The sequence below is a fragment of the Musca vetustissima genome, unplaced genomic scaffold (assembly GCF_032173495.1).
Source record: "Musca vetustissima isolate MV318-11 ecotype Yass unplaced genomic scaffold, APGP_CSIRO_Mvet_v1 utg704, whole genome shotgun sequence".
Lineage (NCBI taxonomy): Eukaryota > Metazoa > Arthropoda > Insecta > Diptera > Muscidae > Musca > Musca vetustissima.
This window is the reverse complement of record NW_026876336.1, coordinates 922,051-943,127: the sequence shown is the minus strand read 5'-3', so window position 1 is coordinate 943,127 and position 21,077 is coordinate 922,051. Positions and strand designations below refer to the sequence as shown.

Here is a 21,077-nt window from a genome sequence, read left to right as displayed (position 1 = left end):
CATATGGAATTATGTGAGAATTTCAGTTTGAAACTGGTTATATAGTTTGGAGTAGGTCATGTTTACATATTTGTTTGTGGGTTGGAATGTTTTAATATAGGGATGTCGGTTTGAAATATTGCCGCTTTCGGGGGAACTTTTTCCATTTGGACGATTTAACACAAAGTTGAAAAAATCATTTTTTATGACTAATCAAGAAAATTGTCAATCCTTATAACTAGTTTTAGACTTTGGTTTTAGTTTCATAAATACCCATAGAAATACTGAACATTTTTCAATTGACAACACTGATAGAATATAACGTTCAATTCGTATTCCACCTTGGCTATAGTTTTCTACTCTTTTTGGTTCTTCTTTTATTTTGACATTTCCGCATACTTTTATCCCTTCCGCTTGTTCCACATTTCCTAGTCTATCCATAGTTATTATAATGTTTTCCGCCTGTTCATCGCCTTGTCCCGGCGTCTTTTTCAATAAAAACGTAATCAGTTGACTGCAAAACTCCAAAACTAAACTAAAGCCAAAGTTATTGAAAAAGTTTTTCTTTAAAAGCTTCCACCAATGGGCATGCTTCGTTTTGTTTTTTATTCACTTGCCAAGTAGATTGTTTGCTATCAAAAAATCGAAATTAAATTCAAAATTATAATGTTGATGATTTAGTTTTGCTATTTTAGCTGAAGAGAAGGGATATTTTACCAATAAGGACAGGAGGAAGGATAAACTTTGTTAAAGGCAATATGTGCTCAGTTTCAATAAAAGTTTATTCTTCTTTTTTATCTAAACAACATATTTTCATATTAATCTTTGGCAAATGGGATACGATGATAGAAAATATTAAATAGATTTTTGGAAAAAAAATAAGTCTTTGATGAAATTTGCAATATAATATTAAAAACAAAGGAGAGAAAAAAATAAATAATTTTACAGTTATTGCCTACATTTAGGGTTGTAATGAATCGTTCGAAATTGCCCCACTTTTAGGCAAGCAACATTTTAATTTATTATAATTTTTTCTTTGTTTATTTTCAAATTAGTTTCTTTAGTCGTACACAGTAAACCATATATTTTGCTAATATTACCCACATGTAAAATATTGAAACTCTTGTGGATTCTGTGTAACCACAACATTGCATAAAAACTGTCTAGCAAAGAATAACACCAAGAAACCTCGAAAAATAAAACTTAAAACAACTTTGTTTATGAGAGGTGGCGGGTTCGGTTCGTTTACCATAAAACAAAATCATTCTCAACACTTTTGTTTCCACTCGTCTGTTGTCAGTTTGGTATCCTCTCCGACTGTCTGGCTGGGGATCCGTAAAGACCAAACAGTGATTGTTGTAGTGGCTCCAAACCCACACACGCACGTTCACCAAATCTAATAGACGCCAGTCACGTACATATGGTACGTCTGCCTTTCGCATACACGCACTTCCACTTCACAGGGCATAACATGAAAAGCTATATATTCCAAATGTCAGCAAATGCACTTTGAAGATCCTCCGAGTTCTTGGTTATCCTTTGGATGAAGCAGCAGCAATGTTAAGTGAAATGATGTTAGTTCTAGCAATTTACAACAAAAGTTGATAGTTATTTTTTACTATAATAAAGAAATAGGGACAAACAGGAACACAATGTGGTATATCTTTGTATAGCTGTGTATGCCATTTTAAATAAGCAATTTATTTCCTTTTTTATTTATCATCCATGGCTAATCAAGTTATATTCATTTCTATCTCCCCCCTTTATTTGCAGTTGGCATTACATGGACAAATGCACCGGAAAATCAAAACCCCATTTTGGGTGAAGATTATGTGGTCAGATGTGAAGTTAAGGCAGATCCCACTCCCACAATTGATTGGTTAAGAGATGGAGATCCAGTAAGTATTGCAATGACCCCATTTCTCCTTGCTTTGCCTTCGTACAAAATACTCAATCGTATTACCTCATTTCTAGATCCGCACCAGTGAAAAATATGTCGTCGAAACCAATGGCCTGTTAATTCGCAACGTCCAAGAATCTGATGACGGTATCTATACCTGTCGTGCAGCCGTCTTGGAAACTGGCGAATTGGTCGAACGTACGATACGCGTTGAAGTCTATAGCCGGCCAGTTATTACCTATCTCCCTGACACCTTGGAAGCCACCGAAGGCAAGCCCTTCTCCGCCAATTGCACAGCCACCGGTAAGCCAGTACCAGAAATCTCCTGGATTAAAGATTCCACCCATCAAAATGTGGCCGCCGCCGACCGTTTCCAAGTGAATCCTTTGACTGGTGTCTTGAATATTAACTCAGTAACTCAGGATGACTACGGCACGTACACATGTCTAGCCAAGAATGATGCTGGCATGGTGGACAAGAAGACCAAGTTGAATGTCTTGATCACTCCCTCCATTCACTATTTGTACAATGTTACCGGCGATAGCGGCAAAGAGATTGCCCTTACATGCAGATCCAAAGGTCGTCCTGCCCCTGAAATCACATTCCGTCGTTGGGGTTCTGATGATGAATATGCTGCCGGCACCCAAGAAGAAGATCCCCGTGTTATCCTAGAACAACATTTCGATGAAGAGAAAGGCGAAAGCTCCGGAACCCTTAGAATTTCAGGTGCCCAGCGCAGTGATGACGGTCTCTATCAGTGTTTGGCCCGTAATACCGGAGGCACTGCCTATGCCACTGGTCACATTACCGTTCAATTCCCTCCAGATTTCTCACACATGAAAGATTTGCCACCCGTATTCAGCTGGGAAGAACGCAAAGTCAATCTCACCTGCTTGGCCATGAGTATACCAAATGCTACCATTGAATGGCGCTGGAATGGTAAACCTCTCAAGGACATTAACGACAAGAACTTGGAAATTATTGGAACTGGTCCACGCAGTGATTTGATTGTCCACCCCGTTGCTCGCCAGTATTACTCTGTCTACAAATGTGTAGCCACAAATATTCTTGGTACCAGTGAAATCGATATTCAATTGAAAGAGGCCCGTGTACCCGAACCCGTACCCGCAGCCCAACCTAAACAGTTGACGGCTACCAGCATTACCTTCGATATACGCAGTCCTCCCGTAGAATTTGGCATGCCCATTACGGCGTTTACAGTGCAATACAAGGAGGCCACAAATCCCGATTGGGCAACGGCCATGAATCGCAGTTGGTCACCCGACTCGCCATACATTGTTGAAGGTCTCAAGCCTCAGACTATGTATCATTTCCGTTTTGCGGCACGTAATCAGGTCGGTTTGGGTATGTGGGGTGTTAACACACAACAATCGACACCCAAACGTTCGGCACCCGAAGAACCCAAGCCATTGCACTCGCCTGTGCAAAACGACATTGAAGAACCCGTTGTTGTTTCACCTTACTCGGATCACTTTGAATTGAGATGGAGTGTGCCAGCCGATAATGGTGAACCTATTGATTTCTATCAAGTCAAATACTGTCCGGTAAGTTTCGAGTCTACTGAGAATCTGGTTAATCGTTTACTAACTTTTTTCCGTTATTCATGTAATTTCAGGGTGTAAAAATGGCCGGAACTTGGCATGAATTGGAAAATCAATGCCAATCTGTTGAAGTAGCCGACAGTACCTCCTATGAAATGAGCCGTTTGGCTGGCAACACCTACTATCGCATTGAATTGCGGGCACACAATATCATCGGTTTCTCATCGCCGGCATCAGTCATCATGAAAACGACAAGAGGTGAGTCCGATCATGCTAATAATAATTTGGGAACATTTTTGTATACGGCCGGTTTGAATTCGGCCGCTGCCCCATCAACACATAAAACATTATTCACACGAACATCGACAACATCTACAACCAAAACAGCAGCTATTATCACCACAAGTACAGTCATGGCAATTGCTACAACAACAACATGCCTAACACTTTTAAGCATTTTAGCCACAAACTTAGCTTAAAAAGCAAAATTCGATGTTTTCAATTAAAGAAAAAAAGACAAAAGAAACTGATTTTAAAATTATTATATATGCATACCTGTGTATGTAAAAAATATACGAAATTAAATAGAATTTCTCATTACTATTATTATTATGGATTGGTAATTATCTCAAAAATAATTTACAAAAACAACATACAAACATTTTTTTCAGTAGAAACGAAAGACATTTTTATTTTTCTTTTAAACAATCATTTTATTTTTATTACTTTTTGTTCAGTGTATTTTGTTTTCATAGTTTAAAAAATGCAATTTTACATAAAATAATTAACCAAATGTAAGTTGAATGATCATTTGATCGGATATTAAATGCATGCTTATAATTATTATGTATATCGTCTGTTGTAGTTTTGCTTCTTTTTAAACTTTCTCTTACGTAGTACCGAACTTTCTCTATAATAAAACAAGTTTAATTACGTTTTTATTGAAGTGTTATTTTACAAGAACTAACACAGACAAGATTTAAACAAGCCACAAAAATATAAATAGGATTACAGTATCACTAACACTATCTTCAGTATCGATATCATTTCCAATAAATAAAAATATTACCGTCATTTTTAAAAGAAACAGTGTAAAATCGGTCAAATGTGTAAAATAGAGATGTTAGCAAGAGGTCTTTAGTCCGAATTTGGATCATGAATCGTTTATATATTCTTTGATTAAATTAAATGAATTTCTTTAAGCAGATATCAACGAATTATAGGCTTTTCGATTAAAAATGAAGACAAAATACACTACACAAAACCAGGAATAAAAATAAAAAAATTAAATACTATTTAATATGAATTAATTATTTTTTGTTAAATTTAATGCTTCTGTTTTTTTTAATAATTAAATTACATTTTGTTAAGCTTTCAATATCAAATAAAGTCCACACATACACTCACACAAATCAATTCCATAACACATTCATGTCATGTACATGACATGGCTGTCATTTTCCTCTTTCACATACATACATACATAACAACATGCATACATTAAAAACCCACACACTATTCAACCGCAATTAAAACATAATTTTAATTACGATTTTTTACAAAACCAGATCAAAAAATCTTTAATAAAAAAGAACAACATTCATTTGATTAATTTAATTTATTATAATTTGCCAAACGAGCTTGATGTGTAAAAATAATGTTTTGCAACAACAAACCGTTTTACAGAATATTGAACAAAAAAAAAAAAAAACAAAATACATTATTTTTATATGTATATGTGAGTGTGTGTTTTGTTTTTTTAATACCACAATGTTGTAGCTGTAATGTTTTATATATGTATGTTTGTATTTATGTGTTAATCTCGTTTTTTGACTAGCTTCCGTTTCCGTAAAATATGTTCTGTTGCAAAAACCAATCAATCATATACAAAATAACTTTAATATGCTACGAGCCTATTTTCTAAAATCCGATTAAATACAGACTGGAAACTTAGAAAATTAAATTTAGAAACTTATGTTATCATTGACCCTAGAATGGCAACACTTCATACCAACTTATGAAGAATTGCCATTGGTGTAAAAGTGCCTAGTGTAAATCGGAATTAATTACACAGAGAAATTTGATTTACATGAATATTAGTAAAATAAGCTCGTACTAAATGTTTCCGTAACAATTAATAAAATTGTATTTGTGTGGGAATTGTTTCTTTAAATTGTCCTTTTTTAGTTTTTATTCATTTCATACTTCACAGAGATGATTACAAATTTTTACATATAACTGCCAAAAACTTAAAATAAAATCGAGAGAAAAATTAAATATTGAAAACAAAAAGTTAATCATTAGGTTTTGTTTAGTAACTAGAACAACTCATTGCAAAAACAAACAATTCCATTAATTTAATTAAATCATTTTCTTTTACTTCTATATATATTTATATTATTCTAGACTACAATACAATAAAATATTTCTTTTCTTAAAAAAAAACATTACTTCATTTAATATAAGTTTAGTTTTATATTTCATTTACGCAACCAACACAAACAAAAAACTCATAATTTTGCTTTAAGTCAAACCCCAAACTAAAAAAACAACAACACAAAGAGTTTACTTAATATTGCAATAATTATTTAATAAAAGAAAAGATGGAATGATGAGAGCATAAGCTAAGCAAGCAACCAAAATAAGCTCAAAAAATATCAAAAAAAAACTATAACTATCTAGTATTATTTTTTGTTTTCTGTGACTAAAACAAAATCATGTAAACTTCATTTAAATTTATGTTCTTTATTTTATTTTCAAATTAATTTTTATATTTTTGTGTGTGCGCTCGCCTACATTACAAGTCGACCAATAAACATTACAAATCTGCAGCAATAATAACAACAACAATAAATAATATATAGTTACAAAAACAACATTTCATTCTATATAATTTTAGTTATGATTTTTTTAAATAATAATGTATATGATTTTAGTTAAAAAATATAAATATTTAATATATTATATATAAATTTATATAATTTTCATTTTTTGTTTTTTTTGAATAATTAATAATAAAAAAATATGGAAAAATATATATCTACTTTTTAATCAAAAGCATTTTCATTTAGTTCAAAAACTTGTTTTTTAAACAACAAATTGTATGTTTGTGTGCGTGTTTTATCATCTATTTATCATTCAATCAATGTTTGTGTAACGTTTTCTGTTGTGCTCGTCTGCAAGTGTTTTTCTCTATGTGTATTTTTGTGTAATGTCTTCTCTCTAGTAAAATATTCTTTTCTCTCTCTCTTTTTTATTGTCCTTACACTTTGTTTTCCTTATTTCCCGATGATATATCCCCAAATTCTTGATTTTTTTAAACTAAAAAAGTGTGGGATAAGTGCTCAAAGCGTGTATGATAAGTGCTCTTTGAAACGAAGAATTCTTACAATATTATCTGAACTATAAATTGATTTTATATGTATTATTTTGAAAAAATTGTGTGCAAAATATTTTGGGAAAAGTTTTTCCAAAAATGCAAAGGATGGCCGTCCTACCTACCAATTATAATGAAATTTATGCATTATTTCGCTCAATGCTGATTTTGTCATAGCCCTGTCGCATTTGTTATATCGATAATATATTTTTGAAATTTCGAATCTTATTACAATTTTTCTTAATTTTTTCTTGTTCCTATTACATAACCCTTAAAAATGTCCCAAATTGTCAATGTTACGTCAGCGTGTGTGTGTGTTCCTCTTAGTTGCAATTCACTTACTAACTTAGTCCTAGATAACAAATCTTTCTTATTTTATTATTTTTTTGTTTACCTTAATGTCTACACAACAACACTAATATTTAATGTTTATTTCTAACTAAAAAAATTGCAAATATTTTTGCTAAGCCGCAAACACAGAAACCACATTTTTGACCTACACAATTTCGGTCTTCAACAACAAATTTTAATTGTAATTTTTTTTTCAATTAAATTCAAATATTTATGGTTGTTCATATACAAAAAGGAAAAATAATGAAAACCACCGTCACCAAATTCACCACTAATATTGTAATTACCCAATTCACCACCATATCATTATTACAAAAAGAAAAAATCTCAACAATGAAATTGGGTGTTAAACCTTATTTTTTGAATTTTCCCATTTTTTCTTTTCTTTTTTCTTCTCTTTTTTATATCAACTTGATAACTCTCTTTCTGGTCATAACTTAATTTGGCACGCTTGTATCTAAAACAAAACAAACAAAAAAACTAAATTTGAAAAATTTAAAAAAACTACCCATACCTTCCCCTTCAAAAATGTGTACACTTGTGTCTTTGTAATCAAAAAATAAAAAAAAATGTAAATTTTATGGATGAGTAGATAATCCTTATCCCAATGGTGTAGCCTCTACGGATCACAACAGCATATTAAGGCTAACAATCATCGCCATGGTCATCATTTACCTCGCCAACAGCAGGAGTACATTTACCGGGCATCTAAATCGACTAGTGGCAGCGTGGTAAAACCAAAAAAAGAACCAAATACCACCAACCAATCACATACCACCACTCTTCCTGACTCTAAAATAATGTAAAAAACAAAGAATTTAGTGATTGCCAGAATCTCCATACTTCGATTCCATACCAAAACGAAACAAATTAAGGGGGGTCATTTATTGTTATAGAAAAAACCAACAATTGTTTTAATAAATTGTTAAGTGGTATCCCTTACATGAGAATACTTCAGTTCACATAATTTTATTTGCAATTACACAATTTGTTATTGAAAATCGTATTACCTCTATTTTGTTTTATTATATTTTAAATAATTTTAAAGCATTTATTTTCAATAAAATAAATAATTACAACAACAATTGGCTGATTTCAGTTTTTTGGTTTCGCATATAGATTTATTCGTTTTTGCTCACAATTGATAATTTCTTAGGTGGCCTGGCCATTTCAAAGATTCTTCTAAGAGATAATCTATGCAATTGTTTACGTCCGAATTTTATTTTATTACACAAAATTTATAAATATTATTCTTATATTCTGGTATTATTATTTTTATATATACTTTCTATTAATACTACTAACTTTTTAGTTATACATCAATGGAATTAAAGTTTTTTATATTTCCAAAAAAAATATAGTTATATATTTTCGTGTATTTATTTTATTTTCTAACGCATACACATAACTCACTGCAAAACACTGCCAAATAAAAACAAAAACAAATTATAAGAACAACATTTGGATACTTTACAACAATAAAAACGATGGAAAATATTTATAGAAATTTACAAAATATATAAATAATAATTCTAAATACAACAATCTAAGGTTTATTATATGAATTTATAAATATTATACGAATATAATTATTATATATATGTGTGTAAATATTATTATTATTGTTAGTTGATTTTATTGTTATAATTATTATTATACTATAAGTATAAAACATATCCCTTTTATATATACATACATACAAACTACTAAACAAATCTATTTTGCAACGAACCGAACCTATAATAAAATTAGATTCGGGACTGAATGATTGTCATACATAAATCAATTTTTAAAATTATCTGATCACATTGTGTTTAACAAAAACCTCAGCAAGATGTATGGCCAGTTAACTTTAAAGATTGTTTAATTGTGTGCGTCATACGATCCCAACTTTATTTCTTTCTTTCTTCTTTTTTGAAGAGAAATCTCAGAGGTATAACAAACACCAAGGTCGTAAAAGCATTTGCGATATAAACAGGGTGGAGATACGGAGAGGACATTTGAAAAAACTTTACTCTCTCTCATAGAATTCTCAGCTTTTGTATTCGTTGAAAGATAGCTCTCGGTCATTATTAATGTCAACGATTGGGACTCTATTGTTGTATAAAGGACTTCATTAAGGGTTTATATTTAAAAACATGTCATTCTTCATTATTTATTAAAATTCCAAAGAAAATTCACATGACAAATGTTTTATATTACTTTTTTAACTCTGAGATAAATATAAAAATAGAAAACTTGTGCTACATTTAATTTGAGGTATACGTTAAAGACAATAAATATATAAGCAAATTGGCAAAACGAAACTATAAACATTTAATATATGTATAACATTAAATATAAATAGGTTATTTAACAAAAAAAAAATATTCCTGCATGTAAATGGTCCATATAAATCTAAAAAAAGTCCCTCAAATGTTCTTTCGAGAATAAGATAACAATTTGCGTAGGCAAAATTTTGTTCATTGGCTTAGAATGGAGAGTACTACACCATGAAGAGAGATTTATTTTGAAAGAGGGTTATATAGAGAATTATTTTTATTTATTTTGATATATAAATTGTCAATTATAAGAAATTAGTATAAATCTTTGGACCTGTTCCTTAACAAGGTGTAGTATTTAATTTAAGGCCAGACAAAAATTATGCCTTACATTAGTTAAAATGTTTAGTTAAAATTTTTAAGCATTAATATCAATGTACGTAACACATCAACTATAGACAACATAACTAATAATTTTGGTTAGAGCAAAATAAGAAACAAAAAAATAAAAACACTAAGGTATGGCTCTCAGATTGTGAGGTCAAACGTATAGCAGCGTGTGTTGATCTTCCATTCTTAAGGCCAAGACAGATTAAACTCTTTTCCTTGGGCGTTAGATATCACAAAACAAAATGTTGTTTTTTATATTTTGGCAACACGAAACTGAACACATAGGCGTTTACTCTGTCTTGCCCATTAGCCTCCAAGCCTGAACACTGTTTTTAGGAAGAAAAATAAAACCAAAGCCCGCCTCTTTATTCAAAATAGCATTAAATATTTATAGAATTTATTAAGTGTTGTATATATCTAAGAAGAAGATTAGTGAAATGATAACTGAAACTATAATTTCTAAACAAATAATAAAACGAGCGGTTTAAAACGTAATCATAAATAAAGGAAATATACATTTTTAGTGTTAATAAAATTGATAATAATTGTCTTTGATGCTGGGGAAAAGAAATGCAATAGAAATTTATTTGTTTTTACCATAAAGCCTTTAATTTTACTAAGGAAGTAAGTTTTCCGAGAAGAAATACAATGGATGTAAAGGTTCTACAAATTACGATGCCTCCGAAATCTAGTAATCATTGGAATCCTCTTTACATATATGTTGTGTATTTTGTGTCTCCTGTAATATTTATTATATCTTTTATAAATATTGTATAACAGTTTTCTATAGTGAATATTTGCAGCGTGTTGTAACCTAATAAAAAATCCAAATCATTGCTGTTCACCAAGGTAATATTCACAAGAAATATATGTATGTATATTTTTTAGTTATAAAAAAATAAAATATTATACAATGTAGACAAATAAATAAAAATGTAATTAACCCCGTTTAATTAGAGAACACACACTGTTTAAATAACTCTAGTTTTAGTAGAAGGATAAATAAAAAAATGTTTTCTTTCTTTACACTAAATTAAAAAAAATGAAATTTGTTTATTAAGGTAAAAGACCGGTGAAGATGATATTATGGTAGTCATTATTAACTGTACCAATCTCTTCATTGAATCTATACCTTAATTTTATTGTTTTTAATTTTTTAATTCTCCACCCTAAAAACTTGTACACTTTATATTTTTATATATATCTACTCGTATCACCCCCACACATTTCGTACACTTATCCTCACCCCTTTCACCCAATCTATATCCAATGGTTCCTAGCTCTCTTAAATGCTTGTGTTATCTCTTGTAAATATTTGTTGAATTATAAACAAATTTATTTATTAAGCAAAAAAAAAAACAACTACTATCCCTGGCTTTTTACTGGTATGTTTGATTTATTTCTTTAAAAAAATTTGCATTGGTTGTTGTTCTAAGTTAAGTTTTATATAATTTTATTTGCTAAACCATTTTTTTATTTTTCAATTGCATGAGCTTTGTTTGTTTATACATTTTTGAAAAAATTCTGCTTACATTGGTTGTATTGTATATTGTTTAATGCTTTCTTCTTTAAAAAAAAATTTTATTGCATTTGTTTTTTATTATTTATTTTATTGTTTTTGTAAATTATTTTTGACAAAAAAACAAAACAAACAAAATTATTTAAATCCATACACACACAAAAATGTAAAAAAAGAAATACTACAAATCAACAAAAGAACATCACTTTCTAATCATTGGTAATTAAAAAAATAAAATGGAGTTTGCATTTATTTAGAGCATAAGTTTAGATAATAAGATATCAAATCGTTTACGAAATTTTCAAGAAAAAAGGGAAAATTTGAGATATTTTAATAATTTTATAAAAAATATTATTTTTCTAAAAACTACAAGAAAAATGATTTTTTTTACGTTGTAATTAGTAATTCAAAATCTTAAGCATTTCTTGAAGGAGAGGTAAATTTGAGTTTTTTTAGAAAACTGATTTATTTACGCATAATAATCTTTATTTTCAAAAATAGAATATCAGAGTTTTTAAAATTACAAAATATCCCCATTTCTTGAAATTTTCTTAAATATCTTAGTAAATATAAAACCAAGAACAAAGCTTTATATTTCATGCAATAAACGAGATAAAGTTATTTTTTTAATAAACCTAGTAACCTAGTTAAGGAATATAGTTACTTTGAACATTTCTATTTCACAATTAAGACCTGCCCCTCACCATTCTCCCATGAAAACCCCTTTAATAAATAAAAAAAAAAATACCCACACCCCAGACTTGCCTTGCCCTGCATCTTTACAATGCCAATTAATGAAACATTAACTAATCATAAACATTACAATTATTTGTTTTTCTTTTCTTCCCCCCTGCTTCGGTATATTGCCCTCCAATAGGTATCGATGTTATACAAATGGCTGAACGACAAGTACTATCCTCGGCCTCAATTGTCGGCATTGCAGTGGGTGGTGTATTGCTGTTGCTTTTCATTGTCGACTTGTTGTGCTGTGTTACCATCAATATGGGTGTTATGGCCAGTATGTGCAGGCGCACCAAGAGATCACCATCGGAAATCGATGAGGAAGCCAAGCTGGGAAGGTAAGCCACAAGAAATTGAACATTTTTATTGCCTCAAAATTAAGCGGCAATAAAAATGTGTTTTATAGTTATAACTATTCCTAGTTCTATTAGCTAATCATCCCTATTTTAAACTAAAAAAATAAACGTAGCCTAATCATGTAATATTGCACTGACCAACAAAATTTTCTTTGTTTTCCTCCCCCACTTATGCTTTTGTTGTTTTCTTTTTATACTTAAAGTGTTGTTGTAACCAAAGCAAAAATCGCTAATACGGATTTGAATTATCATTGGGTTTTCCACAGACCCAAATCATTGATACTAAACCGCAACCCATTATCATTGGTTTAAATTTTCTTGAATTTTGAGTTTTGTTATTCCTAGTAGTGCAATATTAAATGATTTCACATTTTTTGTTGTCATTTGTGTTCACACTCCTCTTTCCTTTCCTTCATTGTTATTTAGTACTTTTGTTATGTTTAGTTAGTTAAGTACCTAATCAATTAATCATAATCATCATCATCACCTTTTAAATCATCATGTTCATACATTTCACATTCCCCCCTCACCCTTGGTATCCTGTTGTCCTCATCACACAAACGCACACAAAATAATTTCATTAAACCCAAAAACAAAAAACAAAAACCAAACAAATCATCTAACCAAGCAGTCCTAATGGTTGGCGTTTCCCAAAACCTAATTGCAGCGGCCAGCTTGTTAAGGAGCCCCCACCATCACCGTTACCCTTACCGCCACCCGTTAAGTTAGGTGGATCCCCAATGGTTTCGCCATCGTACGTAAAAAACAATAACTACTAGAAAAATTATACTATTTTATTTTTTTTCGTAATAACAATTAATTAACAAAATAATTAATATATGAAATGCCAACTAACAACAAACTGCTATCGCATTGTCATTAACATACTAATCATCTTTTGTGTTAATGTATTTATTTTCTTTTTATCAAATGTTATTAGCTTTTGCAAAATATATAAATAGATTTCAGATTTATTTATGAAAGAGCCACAAATTGCTTCAGTTATTAATGATGATCCTAAAAGTATGCAACATACATGGTAACTTGATACAAATTATTTGACAAAAAATTATTTAGATTTTTATATATATAAAGAAATAAAGAATTTCTTACATATTAAAAAATAACAAACTTACCCTTAAACTTACACAACTAGAACGCATTTTCTAATAGTTTCTATGGCTCTTTCATAAATAGGTTTCCTTTTTTAACTTGTAGCATTACTCTTTCAAAAAACCTATTTTTTATTCAATATTAATTGTTATCTATTCTTTTCCATTTTCCTCAAAAAAAAACAGAGATGAAAAACAACCGCTACAAACACCCACAGAAAGTATAAAACAAAATTCCACCGTTGAATTTGATGGTAAATTTGTACATTCACGAAGTGGTGAAATAATTGGTAAAAATTCAGCAGTGTAAACAGTATAAAATTGCGACCCATTTTCCAACACAAAACAAAATGGATGATAATACGACCCAACAATAAACTAAAACCCCGAATGCAAAGATAAGAAGACAAACAATTGGAAAGGATTTCCTGCAAAAATATTCAAACACTTTGGGAATGATTATGCTTCATTATTGTAATAACTATATAAATAACAATATACTCTCTATACATACATATATGACAAGAAAACAAAAAAGAACAAAACAATAACAAAACATGTAAACTTAATTTAAAAAGAAATCACAGATATTCGTTTCATAATGCCATTAAATGTATTTTTGTCATTGAAAATCGTGTAAATCTCATTGCGACAAATATCGATAATTTCGACTATGTGTTCATTTATAAATGTTTTATTTAAATTTAAATGCGTTTCTGGATAAGAGTGAATATGCTTATTCAATTAAACTCAATTTTATTTTAATAAGATCTAATATTTGGCACAATAATTTTCCGATATATCGTTATTTATCGTTATAAGATTTATCTTAAGCTATGTTTACACTCTTACTTGTTATCATAATATATACATTTCTCATTATCTATTTGCTGTATATTTTCACACTGTATCCGGCAAATTCATCAGAGATATTTATTATGATAATGAGCTGAAATGTAAACGAGCTTTTCTTTGTCTATTTCTTATAGTAAGATATATTTTTAATCCAATGACATATAAACAAACAAATCAGGTTAATTTTTTATTAATTAATGTTTTAGTTGATTAAACAAAACATATTCCTCATTAGTTTAAATATGTTTTTGATTTTTAGTATTATTCATTTTAGTATACTACATATACATACCTACATATATCATCAACGTATTCTATTCATTCATTTATTGCCTTAATTTTTTAAATTATATTTTTGTTCTAATTATAGAAATTAGTCATAATGCATATAATTTGTGTATCGATAAGTTAAAAAAGCAAGCAACAAAACAAATTCATCACACAAACTAAGAACATGCCATTATTTTTTGATAAGAAAACATAATTTTAAGTTTCAAACCAAAACAAACCCATTTTCATTTCAAATTCAAAAAATATTGCCATTAAATTACATTATACTATAAAAATATTTATTAAAAAACGATTATCCACCTATTTTCTATAATATTTTTATAAAATATTAATATGCAATAATACACTGTGCTACAAATATATATTTAATGTAAACATAGTAAAAAAACTAACAGAAATATTAAAACAAATGTCTGAGTATAGCTCTCTAAAAAATTTTTAAGATAACATTTTATAATGTCATTTCCCATTCGAACATTGAATGATTTTTTTAATTTTACTGTAGCACAGTGTTATTATTCTAATCGTTTTTGGTTTCATTAATTCAAATTCTATAAATCATGACAATTATTTCATTATAATTTTATATATTTATTGGTACTTAACAAATTTTAAGAGACTAATGCTATTTTTTGGTTCTGTAATGTTTATATATATAAAAAAATAATATATATAAATTTAAGATAAGTGTAAATTGTGGCTTATGTGAATAAAATTTCAGCTAATAAGAAAAACATCAATAAAGAATGATAATACAAAAAATATGATCATTCTTATATACAAGAAAAAATCCATGACAACAAAAGAAACCAAAATGAAAATGCTCAATATAAATATAAATCAAAAATACATATAAATATAACGATTATATTTTGTTAATGTCAATATTAATGTTTGAAATCTTAAAGAGAATTATAAAAATAGTCATTTAAACACATTTCCCTATGGACTACACCAAAGGCCCCACTCAGTTGCATTTAATTACACGTTTTACGAATCTAAATAACGCAACATTTTTATAAATATTGCTGTAGACATGGGTTTTATCGATTGTATTAATTGTTTACAATTAAAATATTTCTTTTATTTTTAATACAAACAATTTAAGTTCAATATATTATTGTAAGTTCAAAGATTAATACTGTCCGAATTAATACGATTTCAAACATTAATATAATTTTAGTTTTTTAGCTTCACTTTTGACATATTGACAGTGTTTCTTTCCCAATGAAGTTTCTTTACAATTACATCGCCAATTTTTATACAACATAATTTTTTTGAAATTGTAAAATATAAATATAAGAAAATAATATATAGGCTAATTTTAGTAATAAGTAAATGTATTTATTAGTATTAAGATACAAAACAAAAGAAACAACATTTTTCCACCATTAACTATATACACAAATAAAATTATAAAACAATAAAAATTCTATATTCAAAGAAAAAACATTAAAAATGTACATTTGTTTTTATTTGCAGTTATTAAGTTTAATTCGTCATTATGTGAAAAACAACATAACCTACATTTTGGTAAAGTTAAGTATTTTTTCAATCTTATTTATCAAAATGATGGTTTTGTTGTTTGTTTGAAGATGTTATATGTTTATATTGCATTATTTTCTTTGTTTTATATTTTGCCTCAAATCCTAAACAAAGCCCACAACAAACAAGCGCCTTTTAAGAGCTTTTTAAAATAAATACTCTACAAATACAAATTATCAAAATATATAAACGTAAAAAATAAATGAAGAATTTCTTTTGAAAAAAAATATGAAAAGAAAGAAATTCTACTCATAAAATCATGAACTTTGTACAAAAAAAAATATTTAGATTGAATTCAAACTCTTACTATTATCATAAATTCTTAATAATACCAATTTCGATAAATTTAAAACAAAGTTTATTAATAAATTTACATTTTATCGAAATGAGTATTATTTTGTTTGGCTTTATGATAATGTCTACTTAAACACACAGTTCTGTGTTGCATAAAAAAACAAAAGTTAAGTATAAAAACAAATTTGGATAAAATGTTATGGCGAATTTAAAATTACAGAAACATATATAATAAAATCTCTATTCAAGAAATAAATAAATCAAAATGATTTATATTTATATATACAAAAATAAAATGGCCACATAACAATAAATAAAGAATGCATTTAAATTTTTTATTATTCAAATTATGTTCTTGGTATTTATACACTCAAATAACCTAATTAACTAAAGAAATGGCTAATAAGAAACATTAAAACCGATGTAGCTTTTCTATTATTATTACCAACCAAACAAATTGAATATTGTATGGAATTTGATTTCTAAAAGAAGGTTCTTTAAAAAAAGATAAATAAAATGGCAAATGGAAATAAAATGAAAATGACTTCCAAAAATGAAAAAAGTATTTGAGTTGTTTTATTATTTAGATTGGATATGTATGTTTAATAGGTAAGATAGTGTCCACTTTGTTTGCATTTAACAAAAAATAAACAGCCGATATTTTACATATATTTCAACTTTAACATAATACCCCTTTTCTCCTATATAACATATGTTTATATATGTATTGTTAGTATGTAATAAAAATTTAGAATTATTTTTAATCATTAGTGCAAATTTTATGAAAATCGGTTACGTGGTTGCTGAGTTATTTGCATTTGAATTCAACCATCTTCCGAAATATACTTACTGTTCGGTGCTGGGCGCCTATTACCTCAAAATGAAAAACTACACAAAATCGGGTCTTTCAGCCGACATGAAAAATTGTCATTTTTAAAAAAACCATTTTTGTGTGATTTTTCATTTTCTGGTAACAGGTGCCCAGCACGAACAGTAAGGATATTTCAGAACCTCGGAATTCATTCATATAATGTGGAACGTTTTTATTTCGGTCGGTTTATGGTCACCCTGTGCGTTCGAAATGCCCGCCTTGTGGAATCCCTAATCGGCCATTCTCCCATGCCATCTTTGTAAACAATACGTTTTTTAAACAGCCTCCATCCCACCTCATTCGTAAATATTGTTGACCTACTTTGAGTTCCTTCTTTATCGTCGATTTTGCTTTCTTCACCATTCGTTAGAAGGTGGAACGTTTTTCAATTAGATTTTAGTGGGTGAAAAAGGCGCACAGAAAAGGCATTCACACGACATCATTTGCATCATTTTTAATTTTATTAATTTTAATTAATGTGTAAAGTTGTTTTTTGGTAATCACAATTAGTTTTTAGTGGGTGAAAAAGGCGCACAGAAAAGGCATTCACACGACATCATTTGCATCATTTTTAATTTTATTAATTTTAATTAACGTGTAAAGTTGTTTTTTGGTAATCACAGGAATCATTTTGGAGGTAAGTTTTCTACCCATATTAATTTATGTTTGAATCTGTTAATCTGGACCCGGCACAGCCAACCCCACCAACCAATTGGCCGTAACAGGAGTCCTTTACCAATCCATGTGGATATATTGAGCATTTAGAAGATTTGAATGACGTACATAAAAACTTCAAAACTATGATAGTTATCTAATTTAATAATTAGGTAGGTTGTGATTGGTAGTTAGGTCATGTCAATGGAAAATATATTCTTCACAAAATTTATTCGTTGGTCTCAGAAGATATTCAATCTATATCTGTAATATTCACAATTAATAAACAAGAAAGGATATATTAACAAAGAAACAGTTGTAAGGTTATTTCATACCTATTTTCAGTGGAGTCCGAAATGACCAAAAATTCATTATTTTCGGATATTTCGGTGAGGATGTCAAGGGAAAATATATTCCACAATGGGTCTCCGAATAAATAAAATCTGTACGTATAATATTTCGAAATAAAAATGCAAACACAAATAAGGAGTATATCAACGAAAAAATCGCTTTAAACCGTATTTGGTACTTATTTCAAATTGAGGCCAAAATTTACCAATAATTATTATTTTTTTGTGGATGTTGTCACTGGAAAATATATTATAACAATTAATAATACATTTGTAATGCAAAAAATTCATTGCAAACTTTATAAACTTTTTGCACGTTAATACGCTACGAATCGCACCAAGAAATCGCCAAATGACATACAGCAAACACAAAGTTGACAACATTGCTGCCTCGTTCTTGTATTTTGACGCCGTTGCTTTTGCATTACTAGAATATTATTTGTTTACTTTTAACTCTTTATCTTTCGTTACGTTGTTATCAGGTTTTTAGTTTCTTTTTCCCTCTAATATCCACTCCTCGCACATAATTTCATTACTTAATTAGTTTCAAATAAAAAATACATATCAACGACAAGAACAACAACAACGCCACAGTTAGACATGTCGGAAGTACGCATTAGACCTCGCCAAGTATTGGTTTTAATTATAGTATTCCTGGTAATACTACTGATGGTCCATCGCAATGGCAAAAGGACTTGCCAAGGACCGGCATATCTACAGGCCATGTATGCCAAACAACAAGATGAGGTATTGCCGACAATTTACTGCATAACACCAACCTATGCCCGGCCACACCAAAAAGCAGAGTTGACGAGGTGAGTTGGCATCGACCGACCCTTGAGTGTCATAAAACAAAAGATAAAAACCACTTAAATGCTGTGATGAATGTATGACTAATGTATGTGTGGCTATTTTTAGGCTCTCTCATGTTTTTATGCTGGTGCCAAATTTACATTGGGTTATTGTGGAAGATTCGGAAACAACTACCAATTTGGTAAGGAATTTATTAGAGCGAGCCGGTCTCACTCAACGTTCCACCCAATTGAATATAAAAACACCCACTGCTTTTAAACTGAAACACAACGACCCCAATTGGATAAAACCACGCGGAGTGGAGCAAAGAAATTTGGCCTTATCATGGATACGTACAAACACAGATGCCGAGAAACACAATATTGTCTTCTTTATGGACGATGACAATTCGTATAGTGTGGAACTTTTCGCGGAGATGACAAAAATTGAACCTGGTCGTGTGGGTGTATGGCCTGTAGGCTTGGTTGGTGGTCTAATGGTGGAGAAACCATTACTTAATGCAGTTACAAATGAAGTAGAGGGTTTCAATGCCGCATGGCGTCCCGAAAGACCATTTCCAATTGATATGGCCGGTTTTGCCATATCAACAGAATTACTTTTTAAATATCCCGAGGCTACATTCAGTTATGAGGTTCAGCGTGGCTACCAAGAAAGTGAAATTTTAAGACATTTAACTACTAGATCTCAATTGCAACCATTGGCCAATAATTGTCGTGATGTGTTAGTTTGGCATACGCGTACAGAGAAAACTAAACTAACAAACGAGGAGGCTTTGAACAAACAAGGGAAAAAATCCGACGAGGGTATGGAGGTTTAAAAGTATTTATATGATTTTGTTAGGAATTAGAAAAGCAATGATTTAGTTGTTCAATTTTTGAGATTTTTATTTATTTTCAGTATAAGTTTTCTTTGTGTTTTTCTGAAAAGGGAATGAAGAATTTATTAATTTAGAATTTCAGTGTTTATGCCACGATCGATTTGCGATTATAAGACTTTATGTACACTTGGAAATGTTAATTGCCACAATTCAATTCTTTTTTTTCAATGATGTGGGAGGATTAATAGCCGTCCATCTCTCGATTTAGCAATTGCAGGAAGTAAAATTGGGTAATGTAAATTGGTAGAGAACCTTTTTTCCTTGTTTGTTCAAAATCTAGCCATATAGTTATTTATAAACATTTTCATAAAATAATTATATAAACATCAACAAGACTCAGATCTTCTAATGTTAAATGTCCTAATATTTTATTTATCATAAATAAGACAAAATAACGTCGCAGATATATGTATTATAATCGGTAGTTCAGCCATGGAGATAAAATTTGGGGGAACGCAAACTTCATTTTCATATGGCCAAATAAAATGAATATTATTGGCATGAAAATAATACCAATATATCACTCGTCTCTAAATTTATTAGATTTTATACAAACTGTTTGTGATCTTCCAGTGACATAGGTTAGGCACATGATAATCAGATATAAAAAGACAGAAATATTGTTGATCAGCAGAAAAAACGATAATATGTGTTTGTAATAAAACGCAATGACTGTTGTATATACTTTTTTAATTTCAGCTTATTTTAATAATATTGTTTGCAATTGTAAATAATAATACTATGAATAAAATAATATATTTTTATATCTAAAACAAAACTAGTTTTCAAAAATTACTTTCAGGATATATAAAAGCTTGAAAATTCCATAATATTATAAGTTAAATTTTGACGAACAAATTTAAATCTGATAAATTAATAGCATCGCAAAGACAATTATTTCAGTTAATTCATAAATCACTACGAAGATTGTTATAAATATTATAGGAGGCACGCGCCCTTTGTCTTAACAAAATAATTGT

General features: G+C 29.4%; 2 protein-coding genes across 7 annotated transcripts in view; both read left to right on the top strand.

Moving 5' to 3' along the window:
• LOC133338856 (fasciclin-2) overlaps positions 1-13,857 on the top strand; it is a 91,593-nt gene extending 77,736 nt beyond the window's left edge. For 2 of the 6 annotated variants that reach the window (XM_061546966.1, XM_061546964.1), the window contains 6 exons: positions 1,753-1,877; positions 1,954-3,444; positions 3,516-3,699; positions 12,216-12,417; positions 13,103-13,189; positions 13,734-13,857. In XM_061546966.1, coding sequence (XP_061402950.1) covers positions 1,753-1,877; positions 1,954-3,444; positions 3,516-3,699; positions 12,216-12,417; positions 13,103-13,189; positions 13,734-13,857 — 2,213 coding nt within the window. Of the gene's footprint in view, positions 1-1,752; positions 1,878-1,953; positions 3,445-3,515; positions 3,700-12,215; positions 12,418-13,066; positions 13,190-13,733 lie in introns of all 6 variants that reach the window. The other 4 variants (XM_061546965.1, XM_061546962.1, XM_061546968.1 and 1 more) reach the window with 2 other exon arrangements.
• A 5,150-nt stretch (positions 13,858-19,007) lies between these two features.
• Positions 19,008-20,037, top strand: LOC133338867 (galactosylgalactosylxylosylprotein 3-beta-glucuronosyltransferase I). Its single transcript, XM_061546989.1, has 2 exons — positions 19,008-19,222; positions 19,326-20,037. Exons 1-2 carry the CDS (start codon positions 19,008-19,010, stop codon positions 20,035-20,037), a joined length of 927 nt encoding a protein of 308 aa, XP_061402973.1.
• The last annotated feature ends 1,040 nt before the right edge of the window (positions 20,038-21,077 follow it).